Source organism: Octopus bimaculoides, chromosome 24 (assembly GCF_046866305.1).
Source record: "Octopus bimaculoides isolate indiv1 chromosome 24, ASM4686630v1, whole genome shotgun sequence".
Lineage (NCBI taxonomy): Eukaryota > Metazoa > Mollusca > Cephalopoda > Octopoda > Octopodidae > Octopus > Octopus bimaculoides.
The window spans coordinates 31227210-31242509 of record NC_142951.1 but is presented as its reverse complement, the minus strand read 5'-3'; the positions used below and the strand labels follow the sequence as shown (position 1 = coordinate 31242509).

At 39.4% G+C, this 15300-nt stretch overlaps 1 protein-coding gene across 7 annotated transcripts in view; it reads left to right on the top strand.

Moving 5' to 3' along the window:
- Nucleotides 1-14679, top strand: part of LOC106879371 (LIM domain kinase 2) — a 137355-nt gene extending 122676 nt beyond the window's left edge. For all 7 annotated transcript variants that reach the window (XM_089340941.1, XM_089340946.1, XM_089340945.1 and 4 more), the window contains 12 exons: nucleotides 684-793; nucleotides 1636-1827; nucleotides 3620-3713; nucleotides 4301-4497; nucleotides 5810-5993; nucleotides 6128-6214; nucleotides 6935-7022; nucleotides 8151-8254; nucleotides 11506-11571; nucleotides 11767-12000; nucleotides 12772-12926; nucleotides 13695-14679. In XM_089340941.1, coding sequence (XP_089197067.1) covers nucleotides 684-793; nucleotides 1636-1827; nucleotides 3620-3713; nucleotides 4301-4497; nucleotides 5810-5993; nucleotides 6128-6214; nucleotides 6935-7022; nucleotides 8151-8254; nucleotides 11506-11571; nucleotides 11767-12000; nucleotides 12772-12926; nucleotides 13695-14325 — 2142 coding nt within the window. In that variant the 3' untranslated portion in view covers nucleotides 14326-14679. The remainder of the gene's footprint in view (nucleotides 1-683; nucleotides 794-1635; nucleotides 1828-3619; nucleotides 3714-4300; nucleotides 4498-5809; nucleotides 5994-6127; nucleotides 6215-6934; nucleotides 7023-8150; nucleotides 8255-11505; nucleotides 11572-11766; nucleotides 12001-12771; nucleotides 12927-13694) is intronic.
- The last annotated feature ends 621 nt before the right edge of the window (nucleotides 14680-15300 follow it).

Below are 15300 nucleotides of genomic sequence, written 5' to 3'. Positions count from 1 at the left end.
CTCCAGCCTTCATCAGGTGTCTTGGGGGAAATTTTGAACCTGGGTTATTCCTAAGGTATCTTTTGATATTATTATTATTATTCAGGTCACTGCCTGTAATCGAACTCGGAATCTTGGGGTTAGTAGCCCGCGCTCTTCACCACTACGCCATATGAGTTCAATTCCAGGCAGTGACCTGAATAATGATAATAATAATAATAATATCATAGAATACATTAGGAATGTGAACCCAGATTCAAAATTTCCCCAAGACACCTGATGAAGGCTGGAGGGTATATCAGCCAAAATGTGTTAACAACAAACAAGATGAAAATATATATTTGTTGATGTGCATGGATGTACATGGATATTTGTATGTGTGTGTGTGTGTGTGTGTATGTATATATATATATATATATATATATATATATATATATATATATATATATAAATTAAGAGATGGAGTTAAATGCAGGTGTTATTCAAATCTTTATACCAGTTAGTTAAGCCATCTAATCCATGCCAGCAGGGAAAATGGATACTAAATGATGATGAAAGCCTAATATTTTACAAAATAATCTGAATGTTGAAAGGTTCATTTGGTTTTCTAATGTCTGTCTATATATATCTTTGTAATTCATATACAAATGCATTCATCTTTCTCTCCTCCTCCTCCTCACACTCTTATTTTCTAACCCCCTCAGGTGGCAGGAGAACATCGGTACCACCCAGAATGCTTTCTATGCTGTCACTGCTCTAACTACATTGGAGATGGAGAAGGGTACGCCTTGGTGGAACGGACAAAACTCTACTGGTAAATATACAACTCTTTTTTTTCTTTACTTTCCTTCCCCCCCCCTTTTTTTTATTTACTGAACACGCAATCTTTTATTTCGTTATTTTATATAAGGTGACAAACAGACAGAATTGTGAACACACTTAGCATCATTTCCTCCACCTTTACAATCTGAGTTCAAATGATGAGGAGGTCGACTTTGCCTTTCATCCTTTCATGGTTAATAATCCAATAAAATAAGTACCAGTAGAGTACTGGGGGTTGATGTAAGCAATTAAGCACCCTTCCCCACCAAAATATCAGGCCTTGTGCCAAAAGTAGAATGGATTATTTTATACATATACAGGGTAAATAGCACCATTTGAGCATATAATGTATAATGGTCATTACATATTTTACAGCTGTTTCCAGTAGCTGCTATAAGTTCATTATTGATAGGTTTACTTAATTGGTTCATTGATCAGTTGACCTAGAAAATTAATGTTACTTTCATCATGTGTGTGTGTGTATGTGTGTGTGTGTGTGTGTGTGTGAGTAAAAATAAATACCAAAAAGGGGGTTTTGTATGATTGTGTATAGAGGAATATATTATTTTTGTCTGTTTTTTATGTTTTATTTATATTCTTGTAAAATTAATGTGGGATATAGAATATGGAATATATAATATAAAAATGGATGGTACAATGAAATGAAGTATTGAATGTCTTATTGAATATATGGAATATGTCTCATTGAATATATGGAATATGTCTTATTGAATATATGAAATATTAAGTGTTCAATATAAAGGATTAAATATGTATACACACACACACACACACGTTCCATCCTTATCTCTGCTTTTTTTTCTCCTTGTCTAGTGCTTATTGCTACAACAATGTGATAAAACCAAAATTCACTGAAATGCCTGAAAACAGGAGGCCTCATTCCATCCAGCTGATTGAAATACCAGCCAATCCGGAAAGTGGCAGTCGTGGTGTACAGCTCAGTGTGGAAAAAGGTGTATACACCCCGTTTCAAAAGGGAGCATCCCATCTCATCCGAATTTCAGGGTAAGTCCACCTTGTTTTGCAGTCAGGTCTCTTTTAGTTTTTCTTTCCTTCTGTCCTTTTTGCCATTTTATATGAAAAGTTTTAGGTGCTGTGTATGTACCCACCCACACACACACACACACACACACATGCACATTATGTATGTATATCAAGCGTGATCGATGCCAACGTTGCTTTACCGGCACAAGTGCCAGTGGCACGTGAAAAACAACATTCGAATGTGGTTTTTGCCAGTGCCGCTGGACTGGCTGCCATGCAAGTAGCACGTAAAAAGCACCTTTTGAGCATCGTCGTTGCCAGAACCACCTGGCTGGTCCTCATGCCGGTGGCACATAAAAGCACCCACTACACTCTCGGAGTGGTTGGCGTTAGGAAGGGCATCCAGCTGTAGAAACTTAGCCAGATCAGATTGGAGCCTGGTATAGCCACCTGGTCCACCAGTCCTCAGTCGAATTGTCCAACCCATGCTAGCATGGAAAGCGGACGTTAAACGACGACGACGATGATGATGATGATATATTTATATATATATATATATATATATATATAAATATGCCTATATATATATATATTTATATTTATTTTTATATATATAGAATAACTGGCATTCCTTTGGTTATAACGAGTGTTCTATTTGATCCTATCAAGGGAACTGCCTGCTCATGAAATTAACATGCAAGTGGCTGAGCACTCCACGGACATATGGACCCTTAATGTAGTTCTCGGGGAGATTCAGCAATGACACAATGTGACATAGCTGGGCCTTTGAATTACAGGTACAACTGAATCTTGCCAGCTGAGTGAACTGGAGCAATGTGAAATAAAGTGTCTTGCTCAAGGACACAATGACCTTACAAACATCTGACCTTACAACTGTGAACTGAATGCCCTGACCACTGTATTCCACTCTTTGGACTTAATGTATTCATACTCTTTGACCAGTCAAGTCAATCTGGAATTTCAGTTTGTAATTGAAAATTTCCTTAAGATTAAAACTATGTACGGATATACAAATGACAGCTGGTATTTGCAGGAGTGTTTCCTGAGGATACAGTTTGGATTTTAATCCTCTTTACTATATATATATATATATATATATATATATATATATATATAGTGCAGAAAGGCTGTGAGGTAAAAAAATTTACTTCCCATCCACATTACTTTAGTTCAATCCCACTGCTGGGCACCTTGGCCCCTTGGACTACTTATATCTTTGGATCTACCAAAGCCTTGTGAGTGGATTTGGTAAACAGGAATTGAAAGAAGCTTGTCATATATGTATACAGATATATCTATATGTGTGTGGGGGGAGACAGTACTGCACTGGGTAGGGGGGACTGAAGAAAAGTGGGGGTGATAATGGGTTGGCCAAAAGGGCTTTTTGGGGGATGAATGCAAAAGCAACAAAATAATGGGTTGGTTAGGTTGAATTTTATTTGCGAGATGCAGTTGTTTTGAATTTGCTGCAGAAGGTGGTCTGTGTTTGTGGTGGTGGCGGGGTGATGCTAAGAATGTAGCCTGATTGCCAAGGGGGCAGCACTCCAAAAACGTTCTGGAACCACTGTTGTTGAATATTTGGCCCGGGTATGTCTGGTTTAAATGGTTAAAAATGGTAGGACGCACTTTCAGGGATGTTTACCTGCTATTTCTATGAGGTTGAGCAACCACAAACAGAAGCTCTCTTTGTTGCGAGTTGTTGTTTTGTTTTATCTTTTTAGTTTGTGTGTGTTTCTTCAGTTTTTTTTTTCTTTTTCATCTTTCTTTTTCATCTTTCTTTTTTGCTTCTTAGGCTTGATGGCAGCCCTGAATTAAATTCTTTAAATATTGGTGATAAAATTTTAGAAGTAAATGGCACAGCAGTGAAGGAAAAATCTTTCGATGAGGTAACCACACTCCCTCTCTTTTTCTGTCTGCTTATCTCTCTCTCTCTCTCTCTCATACACACAATATATATATACATACAAATACCTTTATACACATGCACACATCTGTGTAAACACATATACCCACCTATATACACACACCTGTATATATATTGAAACACACACACACAGCCATATACACAAGTTTATACACATATATGCATATGTATATATATATGTGTGTGTGTGTGTGTATGTTGGGCACGTGGCCTAGTGGTTAGGGTGTTATACTCATGATCAAGAGATTGTGGTTTCAATTCCTAGACCAGGTGGTATATATATAAAATTACTGGGGACGATTCATTCAACTAAAAAATTTTTTCAAGGCAATGCCCCAGTATGGCCACAGTCTAATGACTGAAACAAGTAAAAGATAAAACAAAGTTTAAAAAAAAAAAGAATTATAATCCTGTCTTGTTTTTCTGGTTTCAGTTTTGATTTTTGCTTTCCGTCTGTTTTTCCTTTCTTCCTTCCTTCCTTCCTTCTCCAACTTAATTGCAATTTTTTTCTTTTCTTTCCCCTCTTTCTTGCCTTTGATGGGCCACCAGATTGACTCTTTAGTCAAAAATACCAATGAAACAATACAGTTGACTGTTGAGTCGGAGTCGAATTCCGTCGCTGGAGAATCTCCGTCCAAAGAGACTTCTAGCAGTGTTTCCAGCCCTGAACCCAGCTCTCCCACAGAGATTGACGTGGATGGCATGCGAGTGCCGCTTAGACGGAAGTCTTTATTAAAAGCTAGGAAGTAAGTATCCACATCTCTGAGTTTCTCAACGGATTTCTTGTGTGTGTTGTGTGTTGTCTGGCATTCCTGGTTGTTACCGTCTCGTGCATTTCCGGGGTTGCACGTATCTGTTCGGCTATCTGTTGACTGAGCAAATATCCCATTCCGGGGAGGGGTACATTAACATCATGGGTGCAGTGGAAGGAAGAAAGAAAGGGAGGGAGGGAGGGGAGATGGAAAGGACTGCTTCAAGTGACAACTGTTGCTGTAGTAACATTATAGACGCACGCACGATAGCACTGCATACCAGAAAATGTGTTATTACAGCCCGTCACCATAGCAACTGTACTGGGAAGGGAGATGGATTGTTGGGTGGAGAATAACACTGCTTGTATCAAATTATAAAACTGTAATAATTGTGAAACTTGAGAATCAAGCTTGAATGTCCTCTGAGAAGTTGTGTATGTTGGCAAAATAAGTTATTAGACTTCCTATACATGGCCAACAAGTTGTTGTTCTTGTGGTGGTGTCCCTTTTTGTTTTGTTTTTTTTTGTTTTTGTTTTTTTTTTGTGGTTACAGGTAAAGGTGCATGGCTCAGTGGTTAGAACATCAGGTTCACAATCACGAGGTTGTGAGTTTGATTCCCAGACCAGACTGGCAGTTCACTCAGTTGTAGAAATGTGTTGTGATATCACTGGTGCCAAGCTGTATCAGCCTTTGCTTTTCCCTTGGATAACATCAGTGGCATGGAGAAAAGAGGAGGCTGGTATGCATGGGCAACTGCTGGTCTTCCATATAAACAACCTTACCTGGATTTATACCTCGGGGTGTAACTCTCTAGGTGCAGTCCCATGGTTATTCATGACTGCTGGTGGGGTCTTTATATATATACATGTATATACATACATGTATATTTCATATTGCTACAGTTCAATTAATTTTTAAAATAATGAATTTAGTAAAATAACTTTGGAACAAATTAGCATAAAATTTTGATGGATGATTATAATTTAGACGACTTTGAAACAGAATAAATTTTGTCACAGAACCTGGACCCGTCTCAGGTGGGTTGGTATCAAAAGGGTTACTAGAGGGAGAGAATGACCAGTAGGAGCCACAAGTCCAAGTGGCTCCTCAGGGGTACAAGTTAAGCAGAAGTGAGTTGGGACAAAGGAACTAGGTGTGTGGATGGGTGGTGGGTACGCAAGAGTGCATGAAGAAACAAGTGGAGGGGGGGATTTATTTACTTATTTATTTTTGTATCTGACTTTTTTTGCTTTTTATGTATTTCCACTCCAATTTTTTTTTCCCTTTTTTTAATTTTTTATCTAGTTATAGTCCGTCAAAGCGGAGAAGCAAGTCTCCATCGCCGGCGCCCCCAACACGACAAAAGACACTTGAGTTGACACGAGCCAATTCCTTCCGCAACCAAACGCAGTCACATCGCATGTTTCGCTCAAGTGACCTTCAGCTTGGAGAAGTTCTTGGAAAAGGATTTTATGGTCAAGCTACTAAAGTAAGCATACAAATTCTAAATTCTCTATCCATCTGTCTCCCCCTCCTCCTCCCTTCCTCTCTCTCTCTCTCTCTTTCTCTCTCTCTCTCTCTCTCTTGTATAGTATATATAAAACTGTTCCCTCCTCATTACAGGTAACTCATAAAACCACGAAAGAAGTGATGGTTCTAAAAGAATTGACACGCTTTGATGAAACGGCACAGAAGAATTTCATGAAAGAGGTTTGTTCATGTATTCTTATTTCTTTTCTTTTCTACTCTAGGCACAAGGCCCAAAGTTTTTGGGGAGGGGGGCCAGTTGATTAGATCGACCCCAGTACACAACTAATACTGAATTTATCGAGCCCAAAAGGACGAGAGGCAAAGTCGACCTTGGTGGAATTTGAACGCAGAACATAAAGACAAACAAAATACCGCTAAGCATTTTGCCCGTCGTGCTAACGTTTCTTATTTCTTTATTGCCCACAAGGAGCTAAACATAGAGGGGACAAACAAGGACAGGCAAAGGGATTAAGTCAATTACATCAACCCCAGTGCACAACTGGTACTTAATTTATCGATCCCAAAAGAATGAAAGGCAAAGTCGACCTTGGTGGAATTTGAACTCAGAACGTAAAGACAGACGAAATACCGCTAAGCATTTCGCCCGGCGTGCTAAAGTTTCTGCCAGCTCTCCACCTTGGTTTGTTCATATGTTGTAGAATGACCATAGGCATGGCTGTGTGGTTAAGAAACTTGCTTCTGAACCATGTGGTCAATATTATCGCTTTAACCCTTCCCCTCAAATTTGCAGCTTTGAGTCTATGTAAGAAATTACTAAGGGCAGAATCAATAGAGCTTTGGACTCTGCTTTTCAGTGTTGTATATTCTGTATCTTTTTTTTTTTTTTCTTTTAACCATTTAATTTTATTATTGTTAACCGTGTCATGTCTTTTGTCGCAGGTCTCAGTGCTGAGAAGCCTTAATCATCCTAATGTACTCAAGTTTATGGGAGTTTTGTACAAAGATAAGAAATTAAACCTCGTTACTGGTAAGTATTGGTTGATTAAGACTTCGGTTTTGTGTGCAGTATCTTGGCTGTGTTCCACATTCGTTTGCAGTCTTTACCATCATTTGACAACCATTTCTCCTGCTGGCACAGGTTGCACAGCCTGACAGAAGCTGGCAATCTATGCACCTCCAACAATAGAGAGCAGTCACCATATTTCATTCCATAACGGCTACCTCTGAGGAGCACAGGGTTACATAATCAGATTTTTACCTAACACTACGTTGAACCCCTGGTGCAAAACCTATTGGTAAGATTGGCAGTAATGGATATAATGCTGTGCACTTCAATTTATATATATATATATATATATATATATATATATATATATATATATATATATATATATATATATATATATATATAGGCGCAGGAGTGGCTGTGTGGTAAGAAGCTTGCTTCCCAACCACATGATCCCGGGTTCAGTTCCAGTGTGGCACCTTGGGCAAGAGTCTTCTACTATAGCCTCAGGCTGACCAAAGCCTTGTGAGTGATCTGGTAAGCAGAAACTGAAAGAAGCCCATCGTATATATATATATATATATATATATATATATATATATATATATATTTATGTTTGTGTGTCTTTATTTGTCCCCACCCACCATCGCTTGACAACCAGTGTTGGTGTGTTTGCGTCCCTGTAACTCAGCTGTTTGGCAAAAAGAGACCGATAGAATAAGTACTAGGCTTACAAAGAATAAGACCTGGGATCGATTTGTTCGACTAACATTGGAGAAGGGAGGCTGGTATGCATGGGCAACTGCTGGTCTTCCATAAACAACTTTGCCCAGATTTGTGCCTTGCTCTGAGGTAACCTAGGTGCAATTCCACGGTCGTTCTTGACCAAAGAGGGTCTTTTACCCTTTACCCATCCCACCTGGAAACTAAATGTAAAACAAATAAAAGCTGTATAGAAAATAGAGAATGGTAAGTATCAAAGAATATACATGGGTCTCCTTGTTTGCCAAGACTATGTCTGTTGTACTCCTTACCAATGCAGCCCCTTATACTCAGAGTTACAAGAATAACTCTGAGTTCAGACGAGATGCTGTGATGTGTGTTTCATTAGAAGCATTGTCTAAAACGTTTACCTTGGTTCATTTTCAGAATATATCTCTGGTGGAACTGTAAAAGACTTCTTACACGACTTGACAATCACTCTGACCTGGGAGAGACGGGTAAAAATGTGCAAAGACATAGCAGCAGGAATGGTAAGTTATGTTCAACCTTCTCATCTCTTCCTTTCTCTCTCCTCCTCATCCTCCTCCCTCTCTCCTCTCTTCCTCCTCCCTCTCTCTCTCTTCCTCCTCCGCCTCTCTCATTGTTATCACTCATTTAACATTTGTTCTCCATGCTTTTCCATGTGAGTATGGGTTGAACTGTGTTTGATAGAAGCTGGTGAGCCACACGGCTCTGTTTCAGCATGGTTTCTACGGCCAGATGCCCTCCCTAACACCAACCACTCTACAGAGGGTACAGAGTGTTTTTTTATATGGCACCAACACCAGTGAGGTCACCAAGCAGCTTATAAGAGAAGACCTCTTAACTGAGTGGGTCAGTTAAGGGGTTTTATAGAAACTTGTTGGGAATTCCTGTATTTCAAAAAGCACAGCTTTGTCACACACTATAATCTAAAATACTGTCTTGAAAAGTCTCGTCCAACCCCTGGCAACATTGAAAAAGCAGACAAAACAATAATGGTGGTGGTGGTGGTGTGATTATGAGAGAAACACAGCTGCTATCTTTAGCAGCTCAAGCATTTTCCTAAAGGCTAGCTCTTTGAGTTGCTAACCTATGAATGCTTGTGGATAGAGATGAAAATCAAGGCATTGCACAATAGCAAAGTAGTTGTATAAATTTACCAGTGGGAGAAATTTGATTGTCTCAGTGAATTTGGTTATGGAAAGATAAGCTGGAGTTTCGACTATAAATAGAACCAGTGACCAGAAACCTCTGTCTGAGTAACAACGTCTGAACCGTTGTGGTGGTAACGGTTTTCTTCCTCTTCTCTTGCTAAATGCCAGCCATGATGTTTGCTTGAGCTGATGAATAAGTTTTGATCAGGTTTGAAAAAGCAACAAAAACAAATGGAAACAAAACTAAAGACACAAAACAAAAAAATACAAAACTTAGGTGGGAACTTGTCTGTTTTCTATTGTTGGAGATTTGTTTTTCCGCTTCCTGAAAATTTTATTATAATAATAATAATAATAATAATAATAATCCTTTCTACTGTAGATACAAGACCTGAAATTTTGGGGGTAGGGAGGGACTAGTCGATTACATCGACACCAGTGTGTAACTGGTACTTATTTCATTGACCCCAAAAGGATGAAAGGCAAAATCAAAATGTACAGACGGATGACAATAAACACTTTGCTTTGCATAAAGACGATAAACATTTTGCCTAGTGTACTAACAATTTAACCAGCTCACCATCTTAATAATAATAATAATAATAATAATAATAGTAGTAGTAGTGAAGGTGCATGGCTCAGTGGTCAGAGCATCAAACTTACGATCGTGGGGTTGTGAGTTCGAATCCTGGACCGGGCTGCCTGTTGTGTTCTTGAGCAAGACACTTTATTTCACGTTGCTCCAATTCACTCAGCTGTAGAAATGAATTTGGATGTCACTGGTGCCAAGCTGTATCGGCCCCTTTGCCTTTCCCTTCGATAAAATCAGTGGCATGGAGAGGGGAGGCCGGTATGCATGGGTGACTGCTGGTCTTCCATAAACAACATTGAACAGACTTGTGCCTCAGAGGGTAACTTTCTAGGTGTAATCCCATGGCATTCATCATCGAAGGGGTTCTTTACTTTTGACAGTAATCTGAATGCTAAAGAGTTAGCTGACTGCAAGGTCCATTCTGTTGCAAGGGATTCAGCACTCGGGGCTCAAACTGTTCCCTCACCTACCTACTTTGATTCCTTTCTTTTTAGAAGGTAGGCCCTCCATAATACCAAATTCGGCACTCCTACCATCACCTGAACATTGGGGAGTCTTTGGCAAATAGCACAGTTTACTCCATTTCAAGCGTTCACCCTACACCAGGGCTCTGCAACCTTTTCCACTTGCAGTTCACTTATATTCTTTTCAAAATTTGGCAGCACACCTGAACTAAAAATATAACTAAAAGTATAAGAAAAAAAATTATATACAGGTTACACTACGGCACACCTAGCATCGTCTCGTGGCACACCTAGCATCGTCTCGTGGCATACCTAGCATCGTCTTGTGGCACACCTAGCATCGTCTCATGGCACACCTAGCATCGTCTCGTGGCACGCCTAGCATCGTCTCGTGGCACGCCTAGCATCGTCTCGTGGCACGCCTAGCATCGTCTCGTGCGCACTGCCCTTCACAACCCTTCATCAGTTACTTCCATTCTACACACGTTGGTTAACATGCATGAGACCCGAGCTGGGAGTCATTTGCATCAAACTCACAAGTCTAGGAGTGTGACCTGCAAGAACTTAACAAGCGTCACTTGACCACAATCACCACCACCACCTTCCTTCTCTCCTATACATACTTACAAAAACGTGTACGCATAATATATATATACAGATGCACATACATTAATTAATTGATTAAAATGAAATTTCTGAATACATCCACATCGACTGTTTCCATGCATTGTTCTCAATTGTAGTTCTCCCTCCATTCTTTTTGTTACGTGAATATACAACACGCACATGTATGTATATATATATATATATATATGTGTGTGTGTGTGTGTGTGTGTGTGTGTGTGTATGTATGTATGTAACTGATCGCATATTTTCTAGTCAGCTCTTTAGTGTGCCAAACGTTAAATATGTTAACTCTAACTTTCCCTGTTGTTAACTATTGTTTTGTCTTTCACAATTTTTCCATTCTTGGGACATTTAGCTGCATATTTCCCATGGCAAACAGGAGAAATTCTATATGTGTGTGTGTTGTAATTGTTCTAGAAATAAACTAAACCAACCAGGTTAAACACGTGAAGAGGTTTTTGTGGATGAAAATAGATTTTCTTTCTTTAATAAGAAAATCTGGGACGTAAGAAACGATTGAAACCGGCTTCCACTTTCTTTCTCTCTTCCTCTCTCTCCCTCCTTTACATCTCACACTCCCCTCCCTCCCATACTTTCTCTTCCTTTTCTCACTTGCTCTCTGTATTTCTTCCCTCCGACTCTCTACAATTCTTACTTCTCACTCCTCCTTTCTTAAATGGAAATACTTGCGTATAAATGTTCTCCATTTGAATCTAGCTTTTACATGACATTCTGTGTGTCTGTGTGTATTTGATTCATTTATAATTATCATCACAGCGATTTCAGTTCAAATCCTGTAGTAGTCAATTAAATTCTTCTGCTTCCTCCTTTCCAGATTGTCTTGCAGAATCGTTAGAGCATCAAGAATGAAAGCAAAAAACTAAATCCAAGTTCTTTATTCTCATATTCTTATATCTTTACAGGAATATTTACATTCCATGGACATAATCCACCGAGACTTGAACTCCCAAAATTGTTTAGTAAAAGAGGTATGTTTTCGGTTTTTTTAAAAATAATTTTATTCATTTTTTTGGGGGGTTTTTTTGAGATTTTGTTGGTGAGGGGGTTTTTGTTGTTTAGCCCAGTTCAGCCCCTGGGAGTTGAACAGCAATGACAACAACATTATTTATTGTTGCTTTATTTTTATTTTATTTTATTTTTCCTTTCGCCCCATTGTCTTCTAGGACCGAACTGTGGTAGTTGCAGATTTTGGATTGGCGCGAGTGATTGGCGACCAATCAGACGTCCGTCGCCAGGAGAAGCGGACGACGACAAAAACCTCTCCGAATAAGCGATATGAAAGAAAGAAGCGATATACGGTGGTAGGGAATCCGTACTGGATGGCGCCCGAGATGTTGAATGGCCAAAAATATGATGAGCGAGTCGATATATTCTCTTTCGGTATCATGATGTGTGAGGTAAGTGGAGAAAGATTTGTTTTCTACCCTATATAGTAATTGTCCCCTCCCCCAAAATTTCAGGCCTTGTACCTATAGTAGAAAGGATGATTATTATTATTATTATTATTATTATTATTATTATTAAAAGTGGTGAGCTGGCAGAATCGTTAGCATGGTTTTGGCTGGCCCTGTGCCAAAATTTGAACTCGTTTTTAAGAATCGTTAGCTGGCTGGGTAAAGCATTTCACAGCATTTCATCTGTCTTCGTGTTCTGAGTTCAAATTCTACCACGGTTAACTTTGCATTTCATCCTTTCAGGGTCGATAAAATAAGTACCAGTTACGCACTAGGATCAATGTAATCAACTTAATCCCTTTGTCTGTCCTTCTTTGTCCCCTCTATGGACAATAAATAAATAAATATATATATATATATATATATATATATAGTGCCCCTGGACTGGCTCTTGTGCGGGTGGCACATAAAATACACCATTTTGAGCGTGGCCGTTGCCAGTACCGCCTGACTGGCCTTCGTGCGGGTGACACGTAAAAGCACCCACTACACTCTCTGAGTGGTTGGTGTTAGGGAGGGCATCCAGCTGTAGAAATTCTGCCAAATCAGATTGGAGCCTGGTGTAGCCATCTGGTTTCACCAGTCCTCAGTCAAATCGTCCAACCCATGCTAGCATGGAAAGTGGACATTAAACGATGATGATGATGATGATGACACACACACACACACACACACACACACATATATAAAAACAATTTTCTCTGCCTTTTCCAGATCATTGGCCGTGTCGTCGCTGACCCAGACTACCTACCACGAACCTATGACTTTGGTATGAACGCTGAAGTGTTCCTCAGTAAATTTGCCAAGGATTGCCCCAATGCCTTTTTCAAACTTTGTCTTTTGTGTTGCCAACTCAACCCAGACAGCAGGTAAGTCAATTTTACCATTTTTTTACCTTCCAGTCAGCCAGCGTAATACAATAGATATTGTTAGAGTATCACCACAAAATGCCTTGTGGTATTCGTTCAAGCTTCCTACATTCTGAGTTCTTGGATCTAAGGCTTAAACTGTCATTTACATAGAGTTGAACACCATTACCTCTTTCTTGGGTATTTCAGATGCAGTTAATCCTCTGCTACAAACATTTGGATTATGTCTTTCATGTTCCTACATCTTACCACACAGCCACACCTGCGCCTACGTGGACACGTTTTTATTTACCAGAATTATAAGGGGCCTATTTGCAACCACATAGCTTTAGGTTCAGTCCCACTGCATGGCACCTTGGGCAAGTGTCTTGTAGTATAGCCTTGGGCTGACCAATGCCTTGTGAGCAAATTTGATAGACGGAAACTATGTGGAAAAGGCGGAGAGCTGGCAGAAACGTTAGCACGCCGGGCGAAATGCTTAGCGGTATTTCGTCTGCCGCTACGTTCTGAGTTCAAATTCCGCCGAGGTCAACTTTGCCTTTCATCCTTTCAGAGGTCGATTAAATAAGTACCAGCTAGTGGTGCTTCCATCATGGCCACAGTCAAATGACAAACAAATAAAAGAGTAAAAGAGTATGTTTTTAAGTTATGAAACAATTTGTCATGATATTTGAATTTTCTTATTGTTAAATAAAATTTTGTCTGTTATTTATGACTTTATATATGTATATTTATACGGTTTTTTTTTTTTTTTTTCGTCTTTGACAGGCCTTCTTTTGAAAAAATCCATATGCTTTGTGAAGCATTGCTTCTTCATTTTGAACATAATATGGCACTTCCGACAGAGTTGCAAGAGGATGCCTTAACCTTCTATCGAAAGACTCGTGAAAACTGCTCCTCTTCTTGGAAGTTGAAAGACGGCAATAATCAAAAATATTCCAAAACCAACCTCCACAAAATTTCCGAAACAAACTCCAAAGATGCCAGCGGCTTGTCTGCTGCTGCTTCTTCTGCTGCCAACAGCAACACCAGCAACACCACCACAACCTTGAATTCTTCCCCCATCACCTCTCCCCCGTCCGCCGCCTCAGCAAACACCACTGACTCTTCCTCCCCTTCTTTTCCCTCCTCCTCCTCTTCCCCCACCAACACAACCACCACCACCACCGCTGTTGCCGCAGCTGCCACCACCACCACCATCGTCACCACCACCACCGTATCTTCACAGTCCTTGTCGTCGTTGTCGTCAGCATCCTCTTCGTCCTCATCGTCATCGTCGTCATCTTCGTCGTCAGCATCGTCAGCATTAACGTCGTCGTCATTATCGTTATCACCAGCCTTGTCTCCAGCCAAAACCTGCTCTCCTCCAATCAAAGCAACCCTGTCATCAAACACGTAGCACTAATAACAGACATTTTGTTTTTTTGTTTTGTTTTTATTCCTTACGCCCAAGGACCAACCAATGACATTTTGAAGACAACATTCCAAAAATTTGCATATTAAAATGAAGAGGAAAGAGCTAATCCTAAGTGGCTGGCATGGTGGGATTTTTTTTTTTTTTTCTTTAAATAAAATAATTTTTCAAGTATGTATGTATGTATGTATGTGCAAGTGTGTGTGTGTGTATATATATATACACACAGATAGATAGATATATAAATATAAATAGATAAAAACAATGTATACACACACATATACACATGCATATATGTTTTTAAAAACAAAATGGTTAATAAATTTTTTTCAAAACAAATATCTTGTAATACATGGCGAAAACCAAACAAAAAAGCCAAAATTTTCACATGAAACCACAATGTCCTTTTCATTTAAAAAAAATTTTTTTTTTTTAACCATAGTGTTCCCTTGATATCATGTAACCTTCCCCCACCCCTATCACTTTCTGTGTGTCTGCGTGTGTTTCTATCATGTTTGCATAGGTTGAATAGTTCTGCAAATTCAAATTTTTACCACGAAATTGTTTGAACCAGTTTTTTTCTTTCTTTCTTCTACCCCCCCCCCCTTTTTCTTCCAGTTGGGTTAATTTCATCCCTCTTTATCTCAAAACCATCACACCCACCCTCATCCCGAATAAGGGTGGATTTATTTATTTTTCTTGTTGGGTTTTTTTCTTTTCTTTCCTTCCCCCCAGTTCTCCCTGGTAGCCTTTAAGAATTCTATTATTCTTAAAGGCATGTTGCTATGACAAATTAAAACGTTTGGAAAAGTTTTCATCTCCTCCTCCCCATTCGTCTAGCACTGTCAGGTTAACCATTCCGACAACTTCCTGTCCCCTAATTATTGCCCAAGTGTTCTGAGGTTTTTATTTTATAAAATTACGAAGAAATAAGTTAGCATAGTTCCATCTTCACATGAG